Genomic DNA, 24,689 nt, shown 5'->3' on the forward strand with positions numbered 1-24,689 from the left:
TCCATGATTATTAAATGACACTTTATCACCTCATGTTCAAGGATCAATACAGAATTAGTGCTGGGGTTAACACTGAAAGCTGCATCATTCACTTGGATGTGTTCACAGTCAATACTATAAACATATTTTCATGAGCCATGGTCATTACTTTCTTGGGAAGTGTAAATGTTAGAAGGTATTTAACCTATGGTTATTGATATAGTTTTTGAATAGTACAAATTTTGTGTCATTCTTATCAATTTTAAGTTACAGGAATAATTAATTTGGAGTGAAGTTTTGGGAGATTTTAATATGAAAAATATTATAAAGCAGTATTATTTTGGGTTAGGTCCCAATGGTATTCTGGAGAATAGCAAGAACTGTTTGAGAAAACAAATTTGTGTTCCAAATAGGATTTTTTTGTTTGTTTTTTGGTGCCAGTTCTGTGGCTTTAACTCATTGCCTAGGTGCTGACCTTGAGCTTTTTTTACTCAAGGCTAGCGCTTTACCACTTGAGACATAGCTCTACTTCTGGCCTTTTTGGTAGCTAAATTGGAAATAAGAGTCTCGTGGACTTTCCTGCTTGGACTGACTTTGAATGGTGATGCTCAGATCTCAACTTCCTGAGTAGCCAGGGTTACAGGCATGAGCCACCAGTGATTGACTGTTCCAACTAAGTTGAAAGAATATAGAATTAAAATAGATTGGCTCCTTTACTGAAGGATTTGGGGTAGTTAGTTAATTATTCACATATATAATTATATGCTAATTGTGCAATTATATGCTAATTATATATGTGAATCTTCCAGTGAGGCCCAAACATTAACTGTCTGCCAAACATCTTTGACCAGCACATCTTCTTTAAATTGGGCATTTGGGGAGTTATGTTTTCTGGGCCATTAGGAAGTGTATGTCTTAATGATGAGTCCAGTTGGTTCTTCATGTGGACCAAGAAGAGAGATCCATAGAGTTCCACTCCCACTCATATTCCCTGGCCAAGAAAGAAGTTCACATTGTTGATATTTTATCATCTCTCAGCTGGTGTTTAATATAGAAGGCATGTTGAAAATGGCTAAAATGACATCTTTGGTCAGCTCAGAGAACTCACCTCCCATGGCATCCTCTCCAAATAAATTTAACTGGTCATCACTCTGTTAAAAAAATCACAGTATTAGGTGGTAATACTAACAGGTACTGTTCAAGCTCTTTGATAACATGAACACATTTAATCTCTCAAAAAATTATGAGGGGGGACTTCAGACAGTTTTATAAGGAACATTTTCCAGATGAAGAATTGAGAATTGCAGAAGCAATGCTGCTGAAAGTTCCATAGGGATGAGGGATTAGAACAGGTTTAAACTTGGACCATCTATCTCTGGAGTCCTCACTCTTTGTAAATGGTACTGTACCTAGCCCCATTTCTTTTTTTTTTTTTAATTTAATTTTATTTTATTTGAGAACATACTGTACAGAGGGGTTACAATTACATGGGCAGGATAATGCATACATTTCTTACCAAGCATTGCAGCCTCCTCCTTTGTTTACCCTTCACTTCCCTTCCCAGCCTCCCCCCTCCCCCTCACCCAATCCTTCCCCCCCTCCCCCCCCCCACACCGACACTGTAAAGCTCGTTTTTGACATGACATTTTGTACTTCTCATTGTTGCAACAGGTCCACCTGAATACTTAAACAACTTGTTTGTCCCTATCTCCTCCACAAGTTATACTGACATCAAATATAGTGAAAGCAGGGGTTACACTGTGGGGGAGGGACATACAAAGCAACAAAGAAATAATTTTATAAATGCGTTAGAAACACATGCATGAAAGAAACAAAAACATTAAAATACATATTTAAGGGTTCGTTTTCCTAACATCACATTATCTGACATTTTCCGCTTGACTCATACCTATACTAGATATTGCAAATAAGGGAAACCATGGGACCTATGTTTCTTTGGGCCTGGCTTACTTCACTTAATATAATTTTTTCCAAGTCTTTCCATTTCCTAACAAATGGGGAAATGTCATTCTTTCTGATGGAGGCATAGAATTCCATTGTGTATATATACCACATTTTCTTGATCCATTCATCTACTGAGGGGCAGCTGGGTTGGTTCCATATCCTAGCTATGGTTAATAATGCTGCAATAAACATAGTTGTGCTGGTAGCTTTAGTGTGGTCTTGTTTGTAAACATTTGGGTAAATGCCCAAAAGTGGGATTGCTGGGTCATAGGGGAGTTCTATGTGAAGTCTTTTGAGGAACCTCCATACTGCTTTCCAAAGTGGTTGAACAAGTTTACATTCCCACCAACAATGAAGTAAGGTTCCTTTCTGTCCACATCCCCTCCAGCATCTGTTGTTGTTAGAGTTCTTGATTTTTGCCGTTCTAACTGGAGTGAGGTGATATCTCAATGTTGTTTTGATTTGCATTTCTTTTATCTAGCCCCATTTCTTGATATATAAATTCTATGTGAACAGAAAAACTGACTTTAAGAAAATAGGATCTGGGCTGGTTAAGTGGTTCAAGTGGTAGAGCACCAGCTATGATTTAAAAAGATCATGGTAGGCTCCAAGTTCAAGCCCTAGTACTTCAAGATGAGATGCTTTGTTTGATGTCAGAAGTTGATGGGTAGTTGTGGTCATTAATGTTACAGAGAGAGAGACAGAGAGAGAGACACATACAGAGAGACAGAGAGACAGAGAGAGAGAGACAGAGAAATTAAACTACAGTTGGCACACATTGTTGGTAAAGGGTAAGACAGTACATATTGTGAGCTGCATTATCTCCATTACTACTGTTTTATCACAGGGTAGAGTTTGCTGATCCCTGGACCAAAGCATGAAATAAGGAAAGCTGCTGTGATCCATTTTTATTAATGGCTACCTTCAAACATTCCCATTTTATTTTTCACTAGGCACACCATTTTCCTATGGTGTTAAGTAAGGGGAAAATTTTAAGGAAAAAACATTTATAAGAAGGTATCCACTACTTTATCTTTTACTTTCTTACCCCTTATAGTTAAATATGTCTAGATATCCAGAGATGCACTTGAATATCTACCCATCTGTCTGTCTGTCTGTCTGTCTGTCCCGTCTGTCTGCCTGCCTGCCTATCTATCTATCTATCTATCTATCTATCTATCTATCTATATCTTTCATCCCCTATGCAAAAATAGCATACATTTATTACATGCATCTATGTTTAAAATATAATATTTCATAGTATACTGTTCTATTTGTCTTTACACTTATGAATAATTTCTAGAGAGTTCTCCACATTGATAGAGAATGTTCCTAGACAGAATGTTTTCAGTTGCAAAACAATTTGTTTTAAGGTTGGTACCATCTTTTGTGTGTGTGTGTGTGTGTGTGTGTGTGTGTGTGTGTGCATGTGTGCCAGTACTAGAGCTTGAACCCAGGGTTTTGCAATTGTGTGACTTTCTTGCTCATGGCTGGCATTCTACCACTTGAACCATACCTGTAGCCCAGCTTTTTCCTGGTTAATTGGAGTCTCTCACACTTTTCCATCCCAGTTGGCTTTAAACCATCATCCTCCAGGTCTCAGCCTCCTGATTACATAGGATTACAGGAATAAGCCATCAGCACCTGGCCATCATTATTTTTGAATTAGTCCTTTACTGATAGATCATTTAACTGTTTCTAATCTTTGATGATATTTGAGAAAGTGGCCCAGTGAGTAAATTTGTATTGGTAATGAGTGTCAACATCATTTCATGCATGTTATTCCTATAGGATATATTCCAGATGAGGAAGACCACACAGTCCTAGAGTAAATGTATTTATAACTAATTTTTGCCAAACTGTCTTCTTACAGGTTGTAGCACTTGGCAAGGACAGCTTCCGACTGTCACTTTACTGCAGACTCTTGTCTCTAATTCACTTTGATATGGACTCAGTTAAATGAGGCTGTCTGCTTGCATTCACACTCCCTTGAGGAAACCTGCCATGAAAGCACTTTGTTTAAAGACAGAGCTTTGCCATCCTTTTTAGTATATAGGCCTTCAGGAAAAATGGATTGCTTGTCTTCTTAGATTTGCCTGTATCTCTAGGGCTATTCTAATGGGAGAGGAGCTTTTAATGGAGTGGTCATTCAAGGACACATCTACATCAATTATTCCCCTTCTGTGAATGAAGAGAACACTGTTGTTCCTCAATAAGCCTCCCACCAGTTCCGACTCAAATCACTGCTCTTCAAAGTGAGAGAATTGAGATGACGTGATTTAGCCCTTCCACTCCTCACTCCCATTTCACAGATGAGGGGACTGGTGTTGGAAAGAGATGTCCTGTGAGAGGCACATGGCTGGCAAGGTCGGGGTGGAAGGGGAACCACACCTCCTACCACCTAGGGTGCTTCCTATGTACAGATTTAGTCTCCCCAGTGTAACTAGCATAGTGAATGGTGTTGGTGTACCACTGCTTTCCTGGCACCCACCTTCAGTTCCCTCCTCTCACTGCTGCAAAGGTTCATAGCAGCCTGGCCTCAAATTGGTACGATTTCATGGTACAAACTGTCCTGGAGCTCTCTGTATGGGATTGGTAAACGTGGGATGGAGCCAAGACTGCAGCTTTGTTTCGCTTTTATCTCTGCCCTGTCCTGCTTCTCTCTGCCCTTCTCCAGAGAGCACAAACTAGTAACCTACTTGCACAAGAATCCTCTTTGAAGCAATTAATATGCTTGCCTGTGATTTAGCTGCAGAATAAGAGATTCAGTGCTGTTGGCTAGAGAAGGAATCAGAATCTGCTGTTGTTTGCCAAATGGCTGTTAGGTATATCCAGGTAGTATAAAGAGGAAAACACTGAGTCCTTTCTTTCACTTTTTATTATCACTGTTAGATTACCAGATCATTCCCACCATACAGGATAGGCTGTATCTAATCTTCCTTGTATAGGTATCAGATGTTGGGCATTTGATCAAGGTTAATCTGAATTCAAAAAACAATGTACTACATGACAAAAGGGATTGTCTGACCTGTATCTGGCTTCTGAAATCTAACCTGTTTTTCTTCATAGTTCTCAACCATAACTCTATTTTTCTCAACCAAAGGCACTGAGTGAGTTCCAGTTCTATTTTCATTAGATTGCTGATACTGAGTAGATTTCTGGGGCATAGGTCAACCATCATTAGCTCTTAGGAAGGTCGTGAGCTGATATGAAAGCCGAGGTGAATAAATGGGATATTTGATCAGAAGGTGTTTTCCAGTGGCTCGCAATATATCCCATCGCTCCAGTGCAGATCTTTTGTATTTAAAACATTTTGGCATCAAGGGCTGAGAAGGTGGCTCAGTAGTAGAGCGCTTGCCTTGCATGCCTGAGGCCCTGGGTTCAATTCCTCAGCACCACATAAGCAAAAAGAAAAAAGCCAGAAGTGGCGCTGTGACTCAAGTGGTAGAGCGCTAGCCTTGAGCTGAAGAGCTGAGGGACAGCACCCAGACCCAGAATACAGGCCCCACAACCGGACCTACCCCCCCCCAAAAAAAAAAAAAAACATTTTGGCATCTTAAACAGAGAGGAACTTTTGGTTTTGGTCAAAAAAATGCCAAGCTACCCCTGGAGGCACTATATCACGTCTCTTTACAAATGTGAGGGGGTGTCGTGCATAAAAAGCATTACTTTCAGAGAGGCAATTGTGGAGTCTTATTCAGGAAACATCTAATAAGGTGTTCATGCCCCGTGGCTCTCAAGCTTTATCTTCAGCGAGGCATAACTTGAGAAATTGTAATGCTTTACCACTGAATTCCACTTGAACAGCTGTGGATTTTGTATGGTATATGTTCAGAGAAAGGAAAGAGTGACACACACACATATGAGAGAGAGAGAGAGAGAGAGAGAGAGAGAGAGAGAGAGAGAGAGAGAGGAGGGCTTCTTCCTGTCACAGCTTTTTCCACTAGAGGTTCCAGTCAGCTGGCTTAGAGTCTGCATTATGGAGTTAGGCTTTGTGGGCACAATGAGACAGGTGACTTGAAACTAGTTCAGGAAAGCATAAAAGGGATGCTAAAACTTCCTTTTTTTTAAAAAAGAGGTTAAAATTGCATTTATTGAGAAGTTATAGGCTGACCCTAACCTTAATAACATCAAACTAAAAGTAGTTTGTGGACAGAAGAATGTGCAAAAGAGAGTGCAGGAAAAACCTGTGGTAAATCTTCTGAACTGACACAGATGGCATCAAGACAGCACTGATTTTATGTAAATGCCATTCATGACTCACAAATATGGAGCCACGATGCAGCCTACAATGATGCCATTGATGCCAGAGAAGATGGGAACGCAGCTGCCCAGCCACTAACACAATTCAGCTGATTGTGTCTGTCCCGTGATATAGATTAGGTGATAGGCTGGGAGCTGGTGAAGAGAAATTCAGAATCCTACAGAAGGAGCCCATTCAGAATCTCAAGGTGGGATTACTGGCTTTATGGAAAACAACCCCAGACCTTCTTGGGTCACCATCCCTATTCTCCAGTAAGCATACAGCCATAAAGAGAGCAAAAGTAACTCATATCCAACTTCATTTCCCTATGTGGATGTAGAGGTAGGAAACTGCATTTGTAAAGGTGGTGTTTGATTTTTCTGGTTGGGATGATTCTGGTGGTATTTATGTGAGGTAAGCTCATTGGGGGTATATATGCTTTTCTTTGGGATCAGAGTACCTAACATTGTTAAATTAAGGAATTCTTGTCTCACTGTTAGTTCCTTGATTTATTGAATTCCAGTTCGAGGAGCTCATAGTAGAACAGCTTAGGAAGACAGATGGGTTCACCAATTTTGCAAAGCTACATCCTTTGCCTGCTTTTATTACAGCCTATTGTGTACCCCCGGGTTAAGGACCAATTTTTCTTGTGGTATCATCATAAGCAGATCAATATGAAGCTGATATGTGAAGAGTGTTTGCAGCCCAGAGAGGGTGTCTTCAAGTACCAGCCTGGCTACCACCAGGTAAGAGTAGGTAGGTGAGAGAGTAACTGAAAAGAGGAGCTTCTGGATGAGATGAGCTGGGCCTCAGCTTTTAGCTTCTCAGGAGGAAGATGGGTGTTGAACTAAGCTCCTCGATGCCAACTCTGCCTCCTTAGCAGTAGCATCTGCTGCTAGAGGTGGTGACTGTGTGTTTAGATATACCTGTTGTCTGTCCTTACATAGATATTTAGATTGTGTGTGTACCTGTGTGTGTGTGTGTGTGTGTGTGTGTGTGTGTGTGTGTGTGTGTGTGTGTGTGAGTGTGTGTGTGCACATGCACCAGTCCTGGAGCTTGAACTCTGGGCCTAGGTACTGTGCTTGAGTTTTGTGCTCAAGTCACTTTGCCATTTGAGCCCATAACTCTACTGGCTTTCTGGTGGTTAATTGGAGATTGGAGCCTCAAGAATTTTCCTGACGTTGGCTTGTAACCCCAACCCTCAGATCTCAGCCTCTTTTTTTTTTGTCTGTCATGGGGCTTGCTGGGCTTGGACACTGTCGTTCAGCTCTTCAGCTCAAGGCTAGCACTCTACCACTTGAGCCACAGCACCATTTCTGGTGTTTTGAGAGGTTTACTGGAGATAAGAATCTCACGGCCTTTACTGCCCGAGTTGGCTTTGATCTCAGATCTCAGCCTCTTAGGTAGCTAGGATTATAGGCATGAGCCACTGGTGCCTAACTTAGGTCTCAGCCTCTTAAGTAGCTAGGATTACAGGTGTGAGCCACCAGCATCCAGCTGATACTTAAATTTTTAAAAATGCTTTTAAAAATAAAAAAGAAACTTTTCCTTGGAGACACCCCATTTTGGGGGTGTATTCCTGCTTCAGTGACTTGTTTATAATAAACAGACTGCATGTTTCATGGTAGAGCTATAAATGAAATCATGAAAAACTTATTTGCAATAAAATGATGCAATTGGATAAAGTTCTTGTCCTAAAATTCACAAAAAAGTACTAGAAGAAAGATGATAATTTCCTCTGAGTCCAGACAACAACTTCAAAATACAAAACAATACAACACAAAAAGAGGATTCAAAGATATTTCCAAGTTTTTGAAACAAAGTCTTTTCTTACTTTCAACTAGTTCTAAATGAAAAACATAAATTCTGGCAAGTAATGAACTAGGAAGTGATAGCTTATGAAAACTTTCCTAGATTTCTATTTAACCTGAGTTGCTGACTTGTCTTTGGTTATAAGAGGAAAGAGGACATTGGGAACGGGGGAGCACACACAGAAGATCTTCAAAGGGTTCAGTTAATGAGGAGTGGACTCTTGATAATAATGATAACAATAATAATAAATTGCAATAAAAACCAAAAAAGATACTATGCTACCTCCTCACCTTCAAGGAAATGAAATAGACTTTAAGGAATTCTCGTTATTGTGCTTGTTAGAATGACAGCAAAGCACTTCACACACAAATGATTTTAGAAAATGCTGACTGGAACTATTATTAAAGTGGTCTTGACAGTGTTTGTCAACTGCATTTTCATCTGCCTGAGGCAACATCAGGAGGCAGGGAACATGGATAGCTTCTACTTTTTGGACCAGGAAGTTTGGGGGTGATGTGGAAGTTCTAGAAAACTGATGTGGCTTGTGTAGGAAGCCAGACAGTGAGGTAGAACATCCTGACCACCAAGCATATGACCTTCCTGCCTTCTGCTGCCCCAATTGGAAGAAAGCGATCATTAAAGTTAGTGTGCATATCTTACCTATGGTAAATAAGGCTGCAATAAACATAGTCATGCTGGAAGCTTTAGTGTGGTCTTGTTTGTGAATATTTGGGTAACAATCCAGATGCCCCTCAGTAGATGAATGGATCAAGAAAATGTGGTATATATACACAATGGAATTCTATGCCTCCATCAGAAAGAATGACATTGCCCCATTTGTTAGGAAATGGAAAGACTTGGAAAAAATTATATTAAGTGAAGTAAGCCAGGCCCAAAGAAACATAGGTCCCATGGTTTCCCTTATTTGCAATAACTAGTATATGTCTGAGTCAAACAGAAAAGGTCAGATAAGTTGATGTTAGGGAAATGAACCCTAAGATATGTATTCAAATTTTTTTTCTTTCATGCGATTGTTTCTAACACATTTATAAGATGATTTCTTTGTTGCTTTGTATGTCCCTCCCCCACGGTATAACCCCTGCTTTCACTGTATTTGATGTTATAATTTGTGGGGGGAAGAGAAAAAACAAATCATTTAAATAGAGATACAGGTGGGCCCATTGCAACAATGAGATGTACAAGTTGTATGTCAAAAACGAACTTTACAACTTTGGTGATGGTGGGGGGGAGGGTTGGATGGGGGGTGTGGGGGGGAGGATGGGATGGGAAGGGGAAACAAAGGAGGAGGCTACAATGCTTGATAAGAAATGTACTCATGGCTGGGAAGTTGGCTCAGTGGTAGAGCCCTTGCCTTGCATGCCTGAGGCCCTGGGTTCCATTCCTCAGCACCATATAAGCAAAAAGAAAAAAAGCTGGAAGTGGCGCTGTGGCTCAAGTGGTAGAACGCTAGCCTTGAGCTGAAGAGCTGAGGGACAGCACCCAGGCCCAGAGTTCAGGACCCACAACCGGACCCCCCAAAAAAGAAAGAAAGAAAGAAAGAAATGTACTCATTATTTTGCCCATGTAATTGTAACCCCTCTGTACAGTGTTTTCCCCCAAAAAAAGTTAGTGTGCAAAGGGTAGATGAAGCAGTGTAGCTAGTGTAAAGGGGTCAGAGTGGAGGGGACATAGTGGAGATGTCAAAACACTCATCTGTCACTTGAGTAGACATGAAGGTAGTTATGTTGTGAATACAGGGTCTGAAGGCAGATTACACTCATCAAATGATTTGAGAATAAAGTCTTCTAGTTTTACTGATAAGCTATGAATGAAGATTTTGAATTTTTCAGGGCTCTACGGCAGCGGAATGTTGGAAAACAGATATGTAACTCCATTTTATCAGAAGGCAAGAGACTGATTCTTGAGAAATATTTTGAGTGCCTGCAGCTCCCTTCTAAAGTATGTTTTCATTTAAAGCAATGAACAATTTGAAAAAAAGTATGGGAAATGGTGTATAATTTAGTTACACCCAGGAATTTTTTCTGCAGCAAGTCCCATTTCTCATTCACTGCAGCATGCACAATAGAGGTCTGCTTGCTGTGAGTACTTGTATAATTGAATAAACAAGGATCAAAAAAAATACAGTGGATGTCAGGCCAGCCATCCTCCTGCCATATTAAATTGCAGGTTTTACCCATGAGCTGCTTTAAACAGTGTTTTACAGGGTTAGTTCTCTAAGAGGAATGGCAGTTTCCTTATTTTATGCATAAGGTGAAATGTTGATGTCTCTTATGTAGGAAAACTTAAGGGTAAACACTTCACTGCTTTCTTGTGAGCCACTGGTTTTTTTTTTTGCCATCACTGGCACGTGTTAACTAACTGCTAGAAGACAACGAAGGAAACACTTGCTTCTTGTCCTCATATGCCCAATGTACATTTGTAAAGAAGACTTTATCAGCTTGGTGGTTAAAAGGGAGGCACAAAGTTCCCTCTCTGATTTCTTACTTAGAGTGAAGGATGACCATAAAATCACATCTAACCAGAAGCTCACCTATATCTCCTTATTTTCCAGTTTCTTGTACTACAGAAATAAAAAGACAAAGCTTAGCTTCAGTCATTGGGAATTACAGAGGACAAGGCACTGGTTCTAATCCTTTTGTTTCAGAGAATATATTCTCCCTGAGCAACATGGGAAATCAGATTAAGTGGAAGTAAAGCACTGTATGTGTGTTCATGTGTTTTTCAGGGAGCAAAACATCACCCAGAGTTATACTCCTTTGGTAACAACATAGTTTTACATAGAAAATAAGATGGCAGAGTGGTAGGTCTGGATGAGGAGAGTAAGTGGCATAATAGGTTCGAGGGACTCTGGTGAGCCCCCTTGATTATTCTTCCTTCTGGATTCCTCTGCTTATCACAGGTGCACCTCAATGCTTTCTCTGAAGACTTAAGTATTTCTTGATTTTCACCACCATAGATGCAATAAACCAATTTCCTCAGATTACTCCTAAATCTACAATCCACCTTGGACCTAGCCTCCTATCGTTCCCATTGTCATTATTCCTCAGACTCAAATGTCTGCTTTCAATTCTCTCAAGTTCTATGGCATAGGGGAATGAGATGATGTTAGTTAGTGACTTAGTGGCTGTGGGGTATTAAAGACAACATCCAAGATGGACTTGAGACTCAAAAAAGCAGGTCAGAAGCATTCTTCCCACTAAAAATAATCTTTGGATTGGCCAAGGGGATGGAAAGAGTAAGGTGTTGGAAGGACTATTGAAGAAAGCAACTTTACTGGTTGAAAAAGAGAGTAACACATGGGAAGAATCAGATTCACAGCCCATGCTTGTGTGAGAAATGTGTTGCCACCATCATCATCTTGCCTCTGTGTGCTGGGGTTGGGGGTGAGGGAGGTAATGGGAAAGAGAGAAATGTTGTATCACTGGTGCTGACCCAGAGGTCATCTACCTTTGGACCATGGTTAAAGAAGAAAATAACTTTTTTGGTGCTGGTTCTGGCATTTGGGCTTGGGAGCTGTCCCTGAGTTTTTTTATTTCCCCCTCAAGGTTAGCACTCTACCACTTGAGTCACACACAGCTTCGCTTCTGGCTCTTTTTGGTGGTTAATTGGAGATAAGAGCCTTACAAACTTTCTTGACTGGGCTGGTTTTGAATCATGATCTTTTTTTTAAATTGTAAATATACTGTACAAAGGGGTTACAGTTACATGAGTAAGGTAATGAGTACATTTCCTATCGAGCATTGCGACCTCCTACTTTGTTTTTCCCCTACTATCCATTCCTTCCTCTACCTCCTCAACTTCTTCCTCCCCCCAGAAGTTGTAAAGTTCATTTTCAACATAGTGTCTTGTACATCTCATTGTTACAATGGGTCAATCTATATCCTTGTTTCAGCATTTTGTTATTTCCCTTCTCCTCCCCAAATTAGAAGAATGTATATACAAGATGTAGGGCACTGGAATCAAATACAGTGACAACAGGGATTATATCATGGGGGAAGAACATACAAAAGAAACAAAAAAAATCATATAGTACATTAAAAACAACAGCGACAAAGGAAAAACTTCTTGTGTCCCTATCTTGGGGTTCATTTGACGTAACATTATCTTATGTGGTCATATGTACATAGCTTTTGATCTTTTCTGCTTGTCTGATAAGATTATCCTAGGTGTACACTAGTTATTGCAAATAACTATGTTTCTTCGGGTCTGGCTTACTTCACTTAATATAATTTTTCCAAGTCTTTCCATTTCCTAACAAATGGGTGGTATCATTCTTTCTGTTGGAGGCATAGAATTCCATCATATATATATATATATATATATATATATATATATATATATATATATATATATATATATATATGTATACACACACACATACACACACACACACCCCACATTTTCTTGATCCATTCTTCTGAGGGGCATCTGGGTTGGGTCTATATCTTAGCTATGGTGAATAATGTTGCGATAAACATAGCTGTGTTGGTAGCTTTAGTATGGCTTTGTTTGTGATCGCTTGTGTAATCCCAAAAGTGGGATTGCTGAGTCATAGGGGAGCTCTATGTATAATCTTTTGAGGAACCTCGATACTGCTTTCCAGAGTGGCTGAACAAGTTTACACTCCCACCAACAATGCAGAAGGTAAACCATTATCTTTAAACCTCAGCCTCTTAGGGCTGGGAAGATGATTCAGTGGTAGAGTGCCTGCCTTGCATGTCTGTGGTCCTGGGTTCAATTCCTTAGCACCACATAAACAGAAAAAGTGGTGCTCTGGCTCAAGTGCTAGAGTTCTAGTCTTGAGCTGAAGAGCTGAGGGACAGTGCCCAAGCCCAGAGTTCAAGGCCCACAACCAAAAAAACAAAAACAAAAACAAAACCCAACAACAAAAAAACCCTGCTTCTGAATAGCTAGGATTATAGGCATGAGCCACCAGCATCCTATAGAAAACAACATTTTAAATTTTGTATAACAATTTGCATTAGGTTACTCACAGGTACAAACAAGTATACCAAATCCCATTAAGTTTATTTCCAATTGCATAGTCCTTTCTTTTTTTGTAATAATCTTTTTATTGTGAAAATACTGTACAGAGAGGTTACAATCACATGAGCAAGGTAATGAGTACATTTCTTATTAAGCATTGTTGCCTCCTCCTTTGTTTTCCCCTATCATCCCTTCCCATCTCCACAACTACATTCCCCCCATGCCTAAATTGTAAAGTTTGTTTTTTGACCTAGCATCTTGTACATCTCATTGTTGCAATGGGTCCACCTGTATCCCGATTTAAACAATTTGTTTTTTCCCTTCCACTCCCCAAATTATACCAACATCAAATACAATGAAAACAGGGGTTATGCCATGGGGGAGGGACATACAAAGCAACAAAAAATCACGTGGTATCTTATAAATATGTTAGAAAGAATAGCAAGAAAGAAAAAAACCACTTGTGTCCTTATCTTGGGGTTCATTTTGCTTAACATAGTCTTATCTGACCTTTTCTGCTTATCTCAGATATATACTAGTTATAAGATGAATAATGGTACAAGTATACAGAGTAAGATTCCCCCACCCCCACTTTCTCTTCTTGCCAGTATTTTAAAGGTGCTTCCAAGTTATCTAATAAATGAGTCACTAGGGGTTAAGAGTGTTTGGAATCTATAACTTAAAATCAACATGCAAAATGATATTTCAACCATGGTAAAAGGCCAGGCAGCAATTATCGTTCCTATGGAAACCTTATATTTTTCAGGAAGGATGCTTTCTTGCTACTACTGTTGTTTTACTCACCTATTGTGATTATATTCATCATTGTTAATTTGTAATGAGATGTTTACCACTTTGTGTGGCGATGGTTGTCTGCAATGACAACCTTTGAGAATAGGCTTCAAGATTTGTAAGTTCTGTGATTTGTGGATGAGTCACTATACTGCTCTGGTCACAGAATATATGTTCCCAGCTAGCTCCAATGTGCTGGTGCATAAACATCAGTGTGATTGCAAAGTTATGTGGAAGGGGGATAGTGCAGACGGGTGAAGTAAATGGGCAATAAACACCATAAAAAAGCATTTCAGTGCATGCTAAAGCCTGCAATGCTGTTCTTATCATCTTATCATCCTTGCTATAGTAATGATGACATTTACTGAGTATTATTCATTTAATTTACTCACTACAGTGGCCTACTGAAGGAGTTTTTTTTTTAAATTATCCTCATGTCACATATTTGAAGCTGTATCTTAGAGACTATAGCATGTGTCATAATCTTAATCTTACCCAGAACTGGGGATGAAATTCAGGTCTATTGAATTCCAAAATTTAGGAACCAACTTAAAAAATGTATCTTCTAAGTGTGTCTTAAAATAATAAAATTTAAAATCTTGATACAAATTAGGAAAGTTGTGTTTGTGTCCACAGATACTTTTTCTTCTGAAAATTAAAAAAAATGGATTGGAATCACCACTTATAGACAAGGCTATTCATCAAATAACTATTTTCTACTGACAACAGCCTTTTTTGTTTTGTTTTCATGCCAGCCCTGGGGTTTGAACCCAGGGCCTTGGCACTGTCCCTGTGCATTTTTTGGATGTGTGTGTGTGTCAAAGGTAGCACTCTACTACTTGAGCACAGATCCACTTCCAGCTTTTTGGCAGTTCATTGAAAAAATTGTCTCATGGACTTTCTTGTTTGAGCTGGCTTTGAACTCTGATCTTCAGATCTCAGCTTCCTGAATAGTTACGATTACAGGTGTAAGTTGCTGGCACTTAGTTACTATAACTTTCATTTATGCATATTCTAGTTACTATGCTTCCAATTATATGCTATGCCTTCTTGAATGGAATATGTGTAAGGTTTGCTGGCAAAAAGTATCATTTCTTGAGCTCCTGCCAGGTACTACAACAAATGTCTTCCAGTTATATTATTATTTCAGGCTAATAGCATGTGGTGGGGCTTTAATGTTCTTTATTTGTAAATGAGGAAAATTAAGACTACATTTTTACTCTATAGTTTTCACAATCACATACAGCATAGGGAAAAGGCATATTGATAGTTAAAATTTTTTGATGTTCCATGTACTAAATTTTTCTGTGGTGGACCAGTGGCAATTTCACTCTCAGTTTTTCAATCTTTTATTCAGATCTTCCTATCCACAGGTAGATAGTTCCCTATGCTCTGAAATACAGTGAGGAAGAGGAGATGAGCTGTTAGTTCCAAGACTGTATCTCATGCTGTATTGCATGCTTCCATTTCTTCTGTTAGCACTACCACCACTCCAAAGTAAACCCATGAAGACAAACTCCTGTTAATCTTCCTAGGAATGAGAGGCCTTGCAAAGCAAAGTTTGAGTGATAGGGGCTGTTTCAGACAAAGTAGGCCCTGGCTGACTTAGAAGCTGACCACTTGAACTAGCAGAGAAACACAATCACTTGCCTCAAGTCATGTCTCCATCCCTGTCTATATCTCTACTGATGGGGTTCATTGTAAGAAATCGGTTTACACAACTATCAACCAAGAATACTGTACCCAGCTAAACTATCCTTCATAACCGAAGGTCAAATAAAAACTTTCCATAGCAAAGAAAAACTGAAACAATATATCTCCACCAAAGCAGCCCTACAAAAGATACTTAAAGATGTCCTACACATAGAAAGCCAACAAGACCACAATAAAGGCCAAGAAACTGCACCCAAACTGAGAACCCAAGTACCAGGCAGAACTCAGTTGTTGCAGCCCCCAAGAAGGTGGATAACATGGAAGGCACTACCAAACACCTCTCAGTCCTAACTCTCAACATTAACAGACTTAATTCTCCAATTAAGCGACATAAACTGTCTAGTTGGATTAAAAAGCAATATTCTTCTATCTGCTGCCTTCAGGAGTCACATCTTGCCCATAAAAACAAACCTATTTTGAAAGTGAAAGGCTGGAACAAAATCTACCAAGCAAACAGCCCCCATAAACAGTTGGGAATTGCAATGCTAATATTAGATAAAATAGACTTCAAATTAAAATTAGTGAGAAGAGATAAAGAAGGTTGCTACATACTAATTAAGGAATCTCTCCTTCACGAGGATATTACAATTCTAAATATCTATTCGCTAAACAATGGAGCACCCAAATTTAACCAAGAAACACTTTTTTTCCTTCAAATCTCACATAGATCCAAAGACATTAATTGTTGGCGACTTTAACACATCATAATCCTCACTAGATAGATCAACTTGGCAAAAACTCAACAGAGAAACCGCAAATCTAAACAACTGCATAGATCAAATAGATTTAACAGACACCTACTGAATATTTCACCCAGCAGCATCAGAATACACATTTTTCTCAGCAACACATGGAACATTTTCCAAAATAGACCAGATTTTAGGTCACAAAGCAAACCTGTCCAAAGTCAGAAACACTGAAGTTATGCCCTGCATTCTCTCAGACCACAAGGGAATGAAATGAGAACTCAACACCAAAAGCCACCAAAGAAAGTCCTGTAACATACGGAGGCTGAACAACACACTGTTGAATCACCAGTGGGTCATGGAAGAGATTAGAAAGGAAATTCAGCCAGGTGCCAGTGGCTCATGCCTGTAATCCTAGCTACTCAGGAGGCTGAGATCTGAGGATCGTGCCAGCCCAGGCAGGAAAAATCTGTGAGACTCTTATCATGAATTAACCACTAGAAAACTGGAAGTGGCGTTGTGGCTCAAGTGGTAGAGTGCTTGCCTTGAGCTGAAGAGTGCAAGGACAGAGCCCAAGCCCAGAGTTCAAGCCCCACAACTGACAAAAAAAAAAAAAGGAAATTCAAATGTTCATGATATTCAACAAAAATGAACACACAAATTCCTATATCAACAAATTGGAGAGATCTTAAACCAACAATTTAATGAGACATCTGAACCACCTTGAAAAAGAGCAGCAAGATAAACCCTAATCCAGTAGATGGAAAGAAATAATTAAAATTAAATCAGAATTAAACTAATTAGAACCAAAAAAACCATAGAAAGAATCAACAAAATAAAGAGTTGGTTCTTTGAAAAAATTAACAAAATTGACAGACCCTTAGCAAATCTTATCAGAAAAAAGAAGAGAACACACCCAAATAAACAAACTCAGAGATGAGAATGGAAACATCATCACAGAAATAACCAAGATTCAGAACATAAGGGAATACCTTTCAAACCTTTCTGCTAATAAGTTTGAGAACCTGGAAGAAATGGACCTTTTCCTAGCAAATATCAATATGCTGAAGCTAAACTAAGATGAGTCAAACCAACGTAACAGGCCCATATCAAGCACTGAAATACAAACAGCAATAAGAGACCTCGCATCTAAGAAAAGCTCAGGACCTGATGAATTTACAGCGGAATTCTACAAGGCCTTCAAAGGAGAGCTCACACCAATACTCCTCCAATTCTTCAATGAAATTGAAAGAGAAAGTTCACTACCGAGCACATTCTATGAAGCCAGCATAACCCTCATCCCCAAATCAGGCAGGGATTCATCAAAGAAAGAGAACTATAGACCCATTTCTTTGATGAACATTGATGCAAAACTTCTCAACAAAATCTTGGCCAATCGACTTCGACAATTCATCCAAAAAAAATCATACACCATGATCAAACAAGATTCATTTCAAGGATGCAAAGCTGGTTCAATATACAAAATCAATTAATATAATTTATCACATCAACAAGAGCAAGAATAAGAACCACATAGTTATCTCAATAAATGCAGAAAAAGCATTTGACAAGATCCAACACCCCTTTATGATGAAGGCTCTGGAAAAACTAGGAATCCATGGAACATCCCTCAATACAATAAAGGCTGAATATGACAAACTTACAACCAGCATTATAATTAATGGTGAAAAACTAAAGCCATTTCCTCTTAACTCAGGAATGAGACAAGGATGTCCACTCTCTCCACTTCTCTTCAATTTAGTATTAGAATGCCTAGCTACAGCAATAAGACAAGATGCAAACATAAAAGGTATCCAAATAGGGAAAGATGAAGTAAAACTCTCCCTCTTTGCTGATGACATGATCTTGTATTTAAAGAATCCCATGGACTCCACTCCCAAATTACTCACGCTGATTCAAAACTTTGGCAAAGTAGAGGGTATAAAATTAACCCTTAAACATCAATGGCTTTTCAGTATGCCAAAAATGAGAAGAGTGTGGCTGAAATCAGAAAAGCAATTCCATTCGTAATAGCTCCACAAAAAATAAAATACCTAGGAATTAACTTAACCAAAGAAGTGAAGGACCCCTATGATGAAAACTTTAAAAACCTGAAAAAGGACATTAAAACAGAACTTAGAAAGTGGAAAAACCTCCCATGCTCCTGGATTGGAAGGATCAACATCGTGAAAATGGCAATACTTTCCAAGGCTATCTACAAATTCAATGCAATACCTACCAATATTCCAACCTCATTCTTCAAGGAAATAGAAGAGGCAATCCAAAAACTCATATGGAACAATAGAAGACCCTGAATAGCACAAATGATCCTTAACAGAAAGAACAGTGCTGGAGGAATATCAATACCAAATTTCAAAGTCTACTACAAAGCCATAGTAATCAAAACAGCTTGGTACTGGCACAAGAACCGACCTCAGGACTGATGGAATAGAATTGAAAACCCAGAAATGAACCCACAGACCTATAGCCACCTAATCTTCGATAAGGGAGCTAAAAAATAGAATGGAAGAAAAACAGCCTCTTCAGTAAATGGTGCTGGCAAAATTGGTTAACTACTTGTAGAAAATTAAAGCTAGATCCTTATATATCACCCTGCACCAGAATCATATCCAAATGGATCAAAGACCTCAGAGTCAAAGCAGGTATCCTGAAAACATTACAGGATGGAATAGAAGAAACCCTAGGTCTCCTTGGCACAGGTCAAAATTTTCTTAATAGAGACCCAGAAACACAACAAATCAAAGAAAGGTTGGACGAATGGGATTGCATGAAATTGCAAGGCGAAGGACATAGCTAGCAACATCAATAGAAAGCGCACAGATTGGGAGAAGATCTTCACTAGCCATATAACAGACAAGGGTCTCATATCTAAAATATACCTGGAACTCCAAAAAGTAAATTCCCCAACAACAAATCCTCAAAGAAACAACTGCTCAATAAATAAGTGGGCTAAAGACTTAAAGAGAAACTTCTCTGAAGAGGAAAGAAGGATGGCCAATAGACACACGAAGAAATGCTCAAGCTACCTAGCCATAAAAGAAATGCAAATCTATTTTTTTTTTTTTTGCAAATCTAAACAACATTGAGATACCACCTCACCCCAGTTAGAATGGCTATAATCAGGAACTCTAATAACAACAGATGCTGGAGGGGATGTGGCCAGAAGAGAACCCTACTGCATTGTTTGTGGGAGTGTAAACTTGTTCAACCACTTTGGAAAGCAGTATGGGGGTTCCTCAAAAGACTCCACATAGAGCTCCCCTGTGACCCAGCAATCCCACTTTTGGGCATTTACCTGAATGATCGTAAACAAGACCATACTAAAGCTACCAGCACAACTATGTTTATCGCAGCATTATTTACCATAGCTAAGATCTGGTGGGAGGGCACGGATGGTAAGGGGAAACAAAGGAGGAGGGAACAATGCTTGATAAGGAATGTACTCATTACCTTGCTCATGTAATTGTAACCCCTCTGTACAGTATTTTTACAATAAAAAACTTATTAAGAAGAAAAAGAAAAAAAGAAATCGTTTTTCACAATTGAGGGTTCTGGTTGGGCAGTTCTGAAATCTACGGACAATAGGGCAGGCTGCAAATGCTTGGTCAGGAGCTGATACTGGAAGGGATCCACAAATTCCCTCTTTATTAGGGTTACCCTAGTTTCACTGTCAAGGCCGTTGATTGGATGAAGCACACTCAGCTTTTGGAGGACACTTTCCTTTAGCAATCACATCTATAACACACCTTCACAGCAACATCCATGCTAGTATATTGTTAAATGTCATAGCTTAGCAAAGTTGACACATAAAACTGACCAGCACACTGTGGATGTGTGAATGACTTGAGATAAGCCCAGATCGTGGGAACTGCTCAGAAACTAGCTTCCAAATCCACATCTCTGGAGAAATATTTAGTGGGTGTTGTTTTAAGCTCCAATGTGCTAGGCAGTGACAGAAAGACAGTTCACAGAAAATACAGTACTTCTTGTTTTAAAATGATATTTGAAAATCCCTTAACCTGAAGACTTTTGCCCTTTCTGTTTTGACTCTACTGCAATTTCTCCAACACAATGCAGAAGGCAGCTACCAGGATGGATTCTGTAGTGACCTCCTCTACCTGTGTGCCTCCTGCAAATGTGTTGTAGTTGGAACCTGGGCATTCTATCTCCTCTTTAAAAATCCTAGCACAAAACTCCACAGGAGGTAAAGAAAAACCTTTTGCTGTCTTTTGAAAAAGACTATTTGGAGAATATTTAAAAGGCATGATGGATGACATCATCAGAAAAAGCACATATTCAACCCACTACCAAAAACCCCGACAGATGCAGGAGCCGAGGAGACTGGCCTGCTCTTTTCTCCTCTCAAGATCCCTCACAGATACTGCTGTGCAGAAAAAAAGAAAACAACTGCCAAAAGAAGAAATAAAAGATGCACACACAAGACAAGTCTATGTGGAAACTAGCCCTTCCAAAATAGAACATTCAAAATAGAGGTCTGGGTCTTTTAGTGCTGCCTGCAGGCTACCCTTCCCTTATGGTCAGAAGCCAGAGACTGGCCCCAGAGGCACAGAGCCATGTACATCTCTGTGTTATGCATGGCACTAAGATTCTTGACTAAGTGGCTGAGTGGAAACCAACAGATATAGGTGTATGTGGAAGCAGCGTCTCTCTAATTTGCACCAAGGTTACCAGTGGCCTTTCTGGAGGTAAAGTTTTATTTACTGTTTCCATTTTAAATATACAGAATAGAAAATAAACTATGGGGGAAGCAAAAATAATTGTTTACAGTGTACTTCTTATAGTGTACTTTAATATAATTTTTACAGTGTACTTTTGTATCAGTTAGACTCTACAACTACTTATTCCCAGACCCTCTTGACTGTCCAGATAAACATATTCGACCTCTCAGTGGGATGACGGGAGGGTCTTGCAATGCTGACATGGCTGCCTCCCATCCTCTGGGCCCTTTTTCTTTTGGTAGGGAGAATTAGGAGAGGATCTCAGTTCAGGCTGGCTTGGAATTCTTCATTTTCCTGCCTTTGCCTCCTGAGTACTGGGATTACAGGTACACAACTTGGAAGCCTGGTTTCCAAGCACTTCTTGACCCAATCCCAGCACTTTAGTCCCTTCCCTGTAAACATCCTGGAGATGGGGTTCCTGCTGCCAATGGCCTTTGCTGGGTGATGATGAAGGGACCAGCTTTCCTTTCCAACTTACTATAGCGGTGTTGAGCAGCTCCCATGAGGTATAAAGAGAAGAATGTGTACAGGCAGGTAGAACTGCTCTCCCTGAAAAAGGCACAGGACTGCTTTCAGATACGTTCTGAGTTCAGAGTGATCATCTTCTTCTGACGTTGGAGGACATCAAACTTTAAAGGACAATGGGAATGTTCCAAAAGCTAGAATCTGTTAATACCATTTCATGTCTTTTTTTTTTTAACCATAGATATTGAAATTACAGAATCAACATCTCTGAAGAGTGGTAAATATGGAAGAGATTATGCTACAGATTTGACACATTTGTATTTATTTTAGGGGGAAAAAGCAAGCATAGAATTAGCATATGTAACCTAGAAGATCTGTAAGGTGGTTGTTTGGTTTTTTTTTTGCTGTAAATGTTTTTTACCCATCAACCTTACATGATGTGATCTGATCTCCCAAGATGCTTTCCCTGCTTTAATGCCACTCATGAAGAAGCAGAAGGCTTCTAAAACAGAAGCCTCAGAGTAGAAAGAGGGCTTCTCATGGGGGTGACTATGTTTGCAGATACCCTGGGAGGATCAGGACTGTCCATTTATAAGGTAAGAAACTGAGGCTTGGGAGGAGGTGGGGTGGCAGGTAGAACTGGTAGATTCACCCAGGGATGCGACTCTAGATTAGATTCCATGTGCTTGGCCCTATCCCTAAACAAAGAGCAGGTGCCTTAGAATATAATGCAGGAGAATTACTATGTGCTGCAAGTTAGTGTGGTCCCATAGAAACCACTGAATTTTTCCTAAAATGTCTGTGCTCTATATTCATATGGTCTTCATACAGTGGGAAATGCTTTCAATTCTACCACCTGCAATGCAACGCAGTAAGTTAGAGAAAGCACTGGGTCTGGGCCCAGCCTTCGTTGTGTGCTCTTGATAATGTGAGTGAATCTTTACTCAGCACTGAGGGCCTGTTGCATCAGACGTGGTGCCTGGGCTGGGGAGAAAACATCAGGCAAACATACGTGGCTTCTGCCCTCACAGAGCTTGGCGACTACTTCAAGAGCTGGATATTAGTCACACAGATAATATATAATAGAATGGATGCATATAAAAAACAGAGGTCTAGGAAAATTAAAGCAAGTGCTCTGATCTGGGCTAGGGTTAGGAGACTGGACTGTGTTGAGCAAGTGGGGTTGAGAAGAGGAGGGTGGGTAGTGGGGAAAGATGATGAGTCCCAGGAAGAGTGCTCAGTGGAATCAAAGATCCAAGAGTATCAGCTCCTACTTCAGAGGAGCTGAGACTGAGCCTGCGAGGCTGGGTCTGGAAAAGGGTGTATTGACCTGAACAGAGCCCGAGGGGAGGATGAGGGCCTCATGTTCTATCCACAGGAAGAAAGATTTTGGAAGGCAGTGAACTGAGGAGTGACCACTCAGTTCTGTGAAGTGTGTGTGTGTGTGTGTGTGTGTGTGTGTGTGAAGGATTGAATTCAGGACCTCATATTTGCTGGACAGATGCTCTACAAATTGAGTCATGTCTCCATACACTTTTTCTGTTGGTTGTTTTCAAGTTGGTCCTTACCTTTTGCCTGACTGGTCTTGACCGTGATCCTCCTATTTTGCTTCCCCATGTTACTGAAGATAACTGGCATATACGATTGCACCTGGCCTTTGGTTGAGATGGAGCCTTACAATCCTTCCTTCCATCCTTCCTTCCTTCCTTCCTTCCTTCCTTTTTTTCTTTCTTTCTTTCTTTCTTTCTTTCTTTCTTTCTTTCTTTCTTTCTTTCTTTCTTTCTTTCTTTCTTTCTTTCTTTCTTTCTTTCTTTCTTTCTTTCGGGTCCGGTTGTGGGGCCTGAACTCTGGGCCTGGGCGCTGTCCTTCAGCTCTTCAGCTCAAGGCTAGTGCTCTACCACTTGAGCCAAAGCGCCACTTCTGGCTTTTTTATTTTTGCTTATGTGGTGCTGAGGAATCGAACTCAGAGCCTCAGGCATGCAAGGCAAGCGCTCTACCACTGAGCCACCTTCCCAGCCCTTCTTTCTTTCTTTCTCTCCTTCCTTCCTTCCTTCCTCTCTCTCTCTCCCTCCCTTCCTTCTTTCCTTCCTTCATTCCTTGCTTGCTTTTAAATCCCATGCTGGCTAGGTACTTAGATTTCCCAATCACTACTTCCTCCTGAGTGGCTAGTTACAGGCTTGAGCCACCATACCCAGCTAGTTTTGTGGTTTATAAAGCGCAATCAGTCTAGATTCTTTGCAGAGCATGGGGTGGACATTGTTTTTTTTGTGTGTGTGTGTCTAAGGTAGAGAGAACAGTGGTTACTTTGGAGTGCTAGAGGGTGGCTGAGATAAAATGGGTTGATGAGAAGTATTCTGTAGAGAGTAAATTCTTGTACAGATGTATTATAATGTTCTTTGTTTCTTAGTGTGTCAAGGCAGAGCTTGGCACACTTGGCAAAAGTCATGTCTCTTGTCTGGGTCTCAATTCCAGTGCTGGAACCCACATACATACGTGCTCTATTACATCACCATAAATTCTATCCCAGTGGCCTTCAGTGGAAGCTGATGTAAGCAAACGTTATCCAAGAGCATTCTAAGGTAAAATCTCAGGCTCGTATGTTCCTAAACATAGATGACAACTCTAGCATTCAGTTCAGGACCAAGTGGGTGAATGGGACTTGCTGTTTAAAATGCAGAGAAGAGACACAGTCTTAGCAAAGTCTTAGGGAAAATCACTCACTAATCACTCCTTCCTTCCTTCCTTCCTTCCTTCCTCCCTCTCTCCCTCCCTCCCTTCCTTTTTTTTTAAAGAATGTTAAGCTTGAGAGCAACTATTGTACATTTATTCATTTTTTTTCACTTAATTGAGTAGTTGCCATGGCAACATAAGAATGGACTACTCCTTGCCTTCAATGAATTGCAAATACACATTTCTCATCTTCAGCAAGCTTTTTAAGGAGGTTCTCTTGCTAGATGCACATGGCTCACATCTGTAAACCTAGCTCTTCAGGAAGCTGAGGTCTAAGGATTGCAGCTCAAGACCAGCCCAGGCAGGAAAGTCCATGACTCTTATCTCTAATTAGTCAGCAAAACTCTGGAATAGAGTTGTGGCTCAAGTGGTAGAGTGCCAGCCTTGAGCAAACAAGCTCAGGGACAGTGCCCAGGACTGGTTTGAAAAAAGTAATTTTGAGCAGTTGCACCTTTTTACTTCATAGCCTGATTCCAGCACTCTCCTTCTATAGGACCCCATAGTACCAGCACTTCACTTTCACAAATGATCATAGCC

General features: G+C 40.1%; 1 protein-coding gene across 2 annotated transcripts in view; it reads right to left on the minus strand.

Moving 5' to 3' along the window:
• Positions 1–24,689, minus strand: part of Ak5 (adenylate kinase 5) — a 265,916-nt gene that overhangs the window by 67,088 nt on the left and 174,139 nt on the right. For both annotated transcript variants that reach the window (XM_042685351.1, XM_042685340.1), the window contains exon 9: positions 1,088–1,130. In XM_042685351.1, coding sequence (XP_042541285.1) covers positions 1,088–1,130 — 43 coding nt within the window. The remainder of the gene's footprint in view (positions 1–1,087; positions 1,131–24,689) is intronic.

This window comes from Dipodomys spectabilis, unplaced genomic scaffold (genome assembly GCF_019054845.1).
Source record: "Dipodomys spectabilis isolate Male_0828 unplaced genomic scaffold, ASM1905484v1 ptg000002l, whole genome shotgun sequence".
NCBI lineage: Eukaryota > Metazoa > Chordata > Mammalia > Rodentia > Heteromyidae > Dipodomys > Dipodomys spectabilis.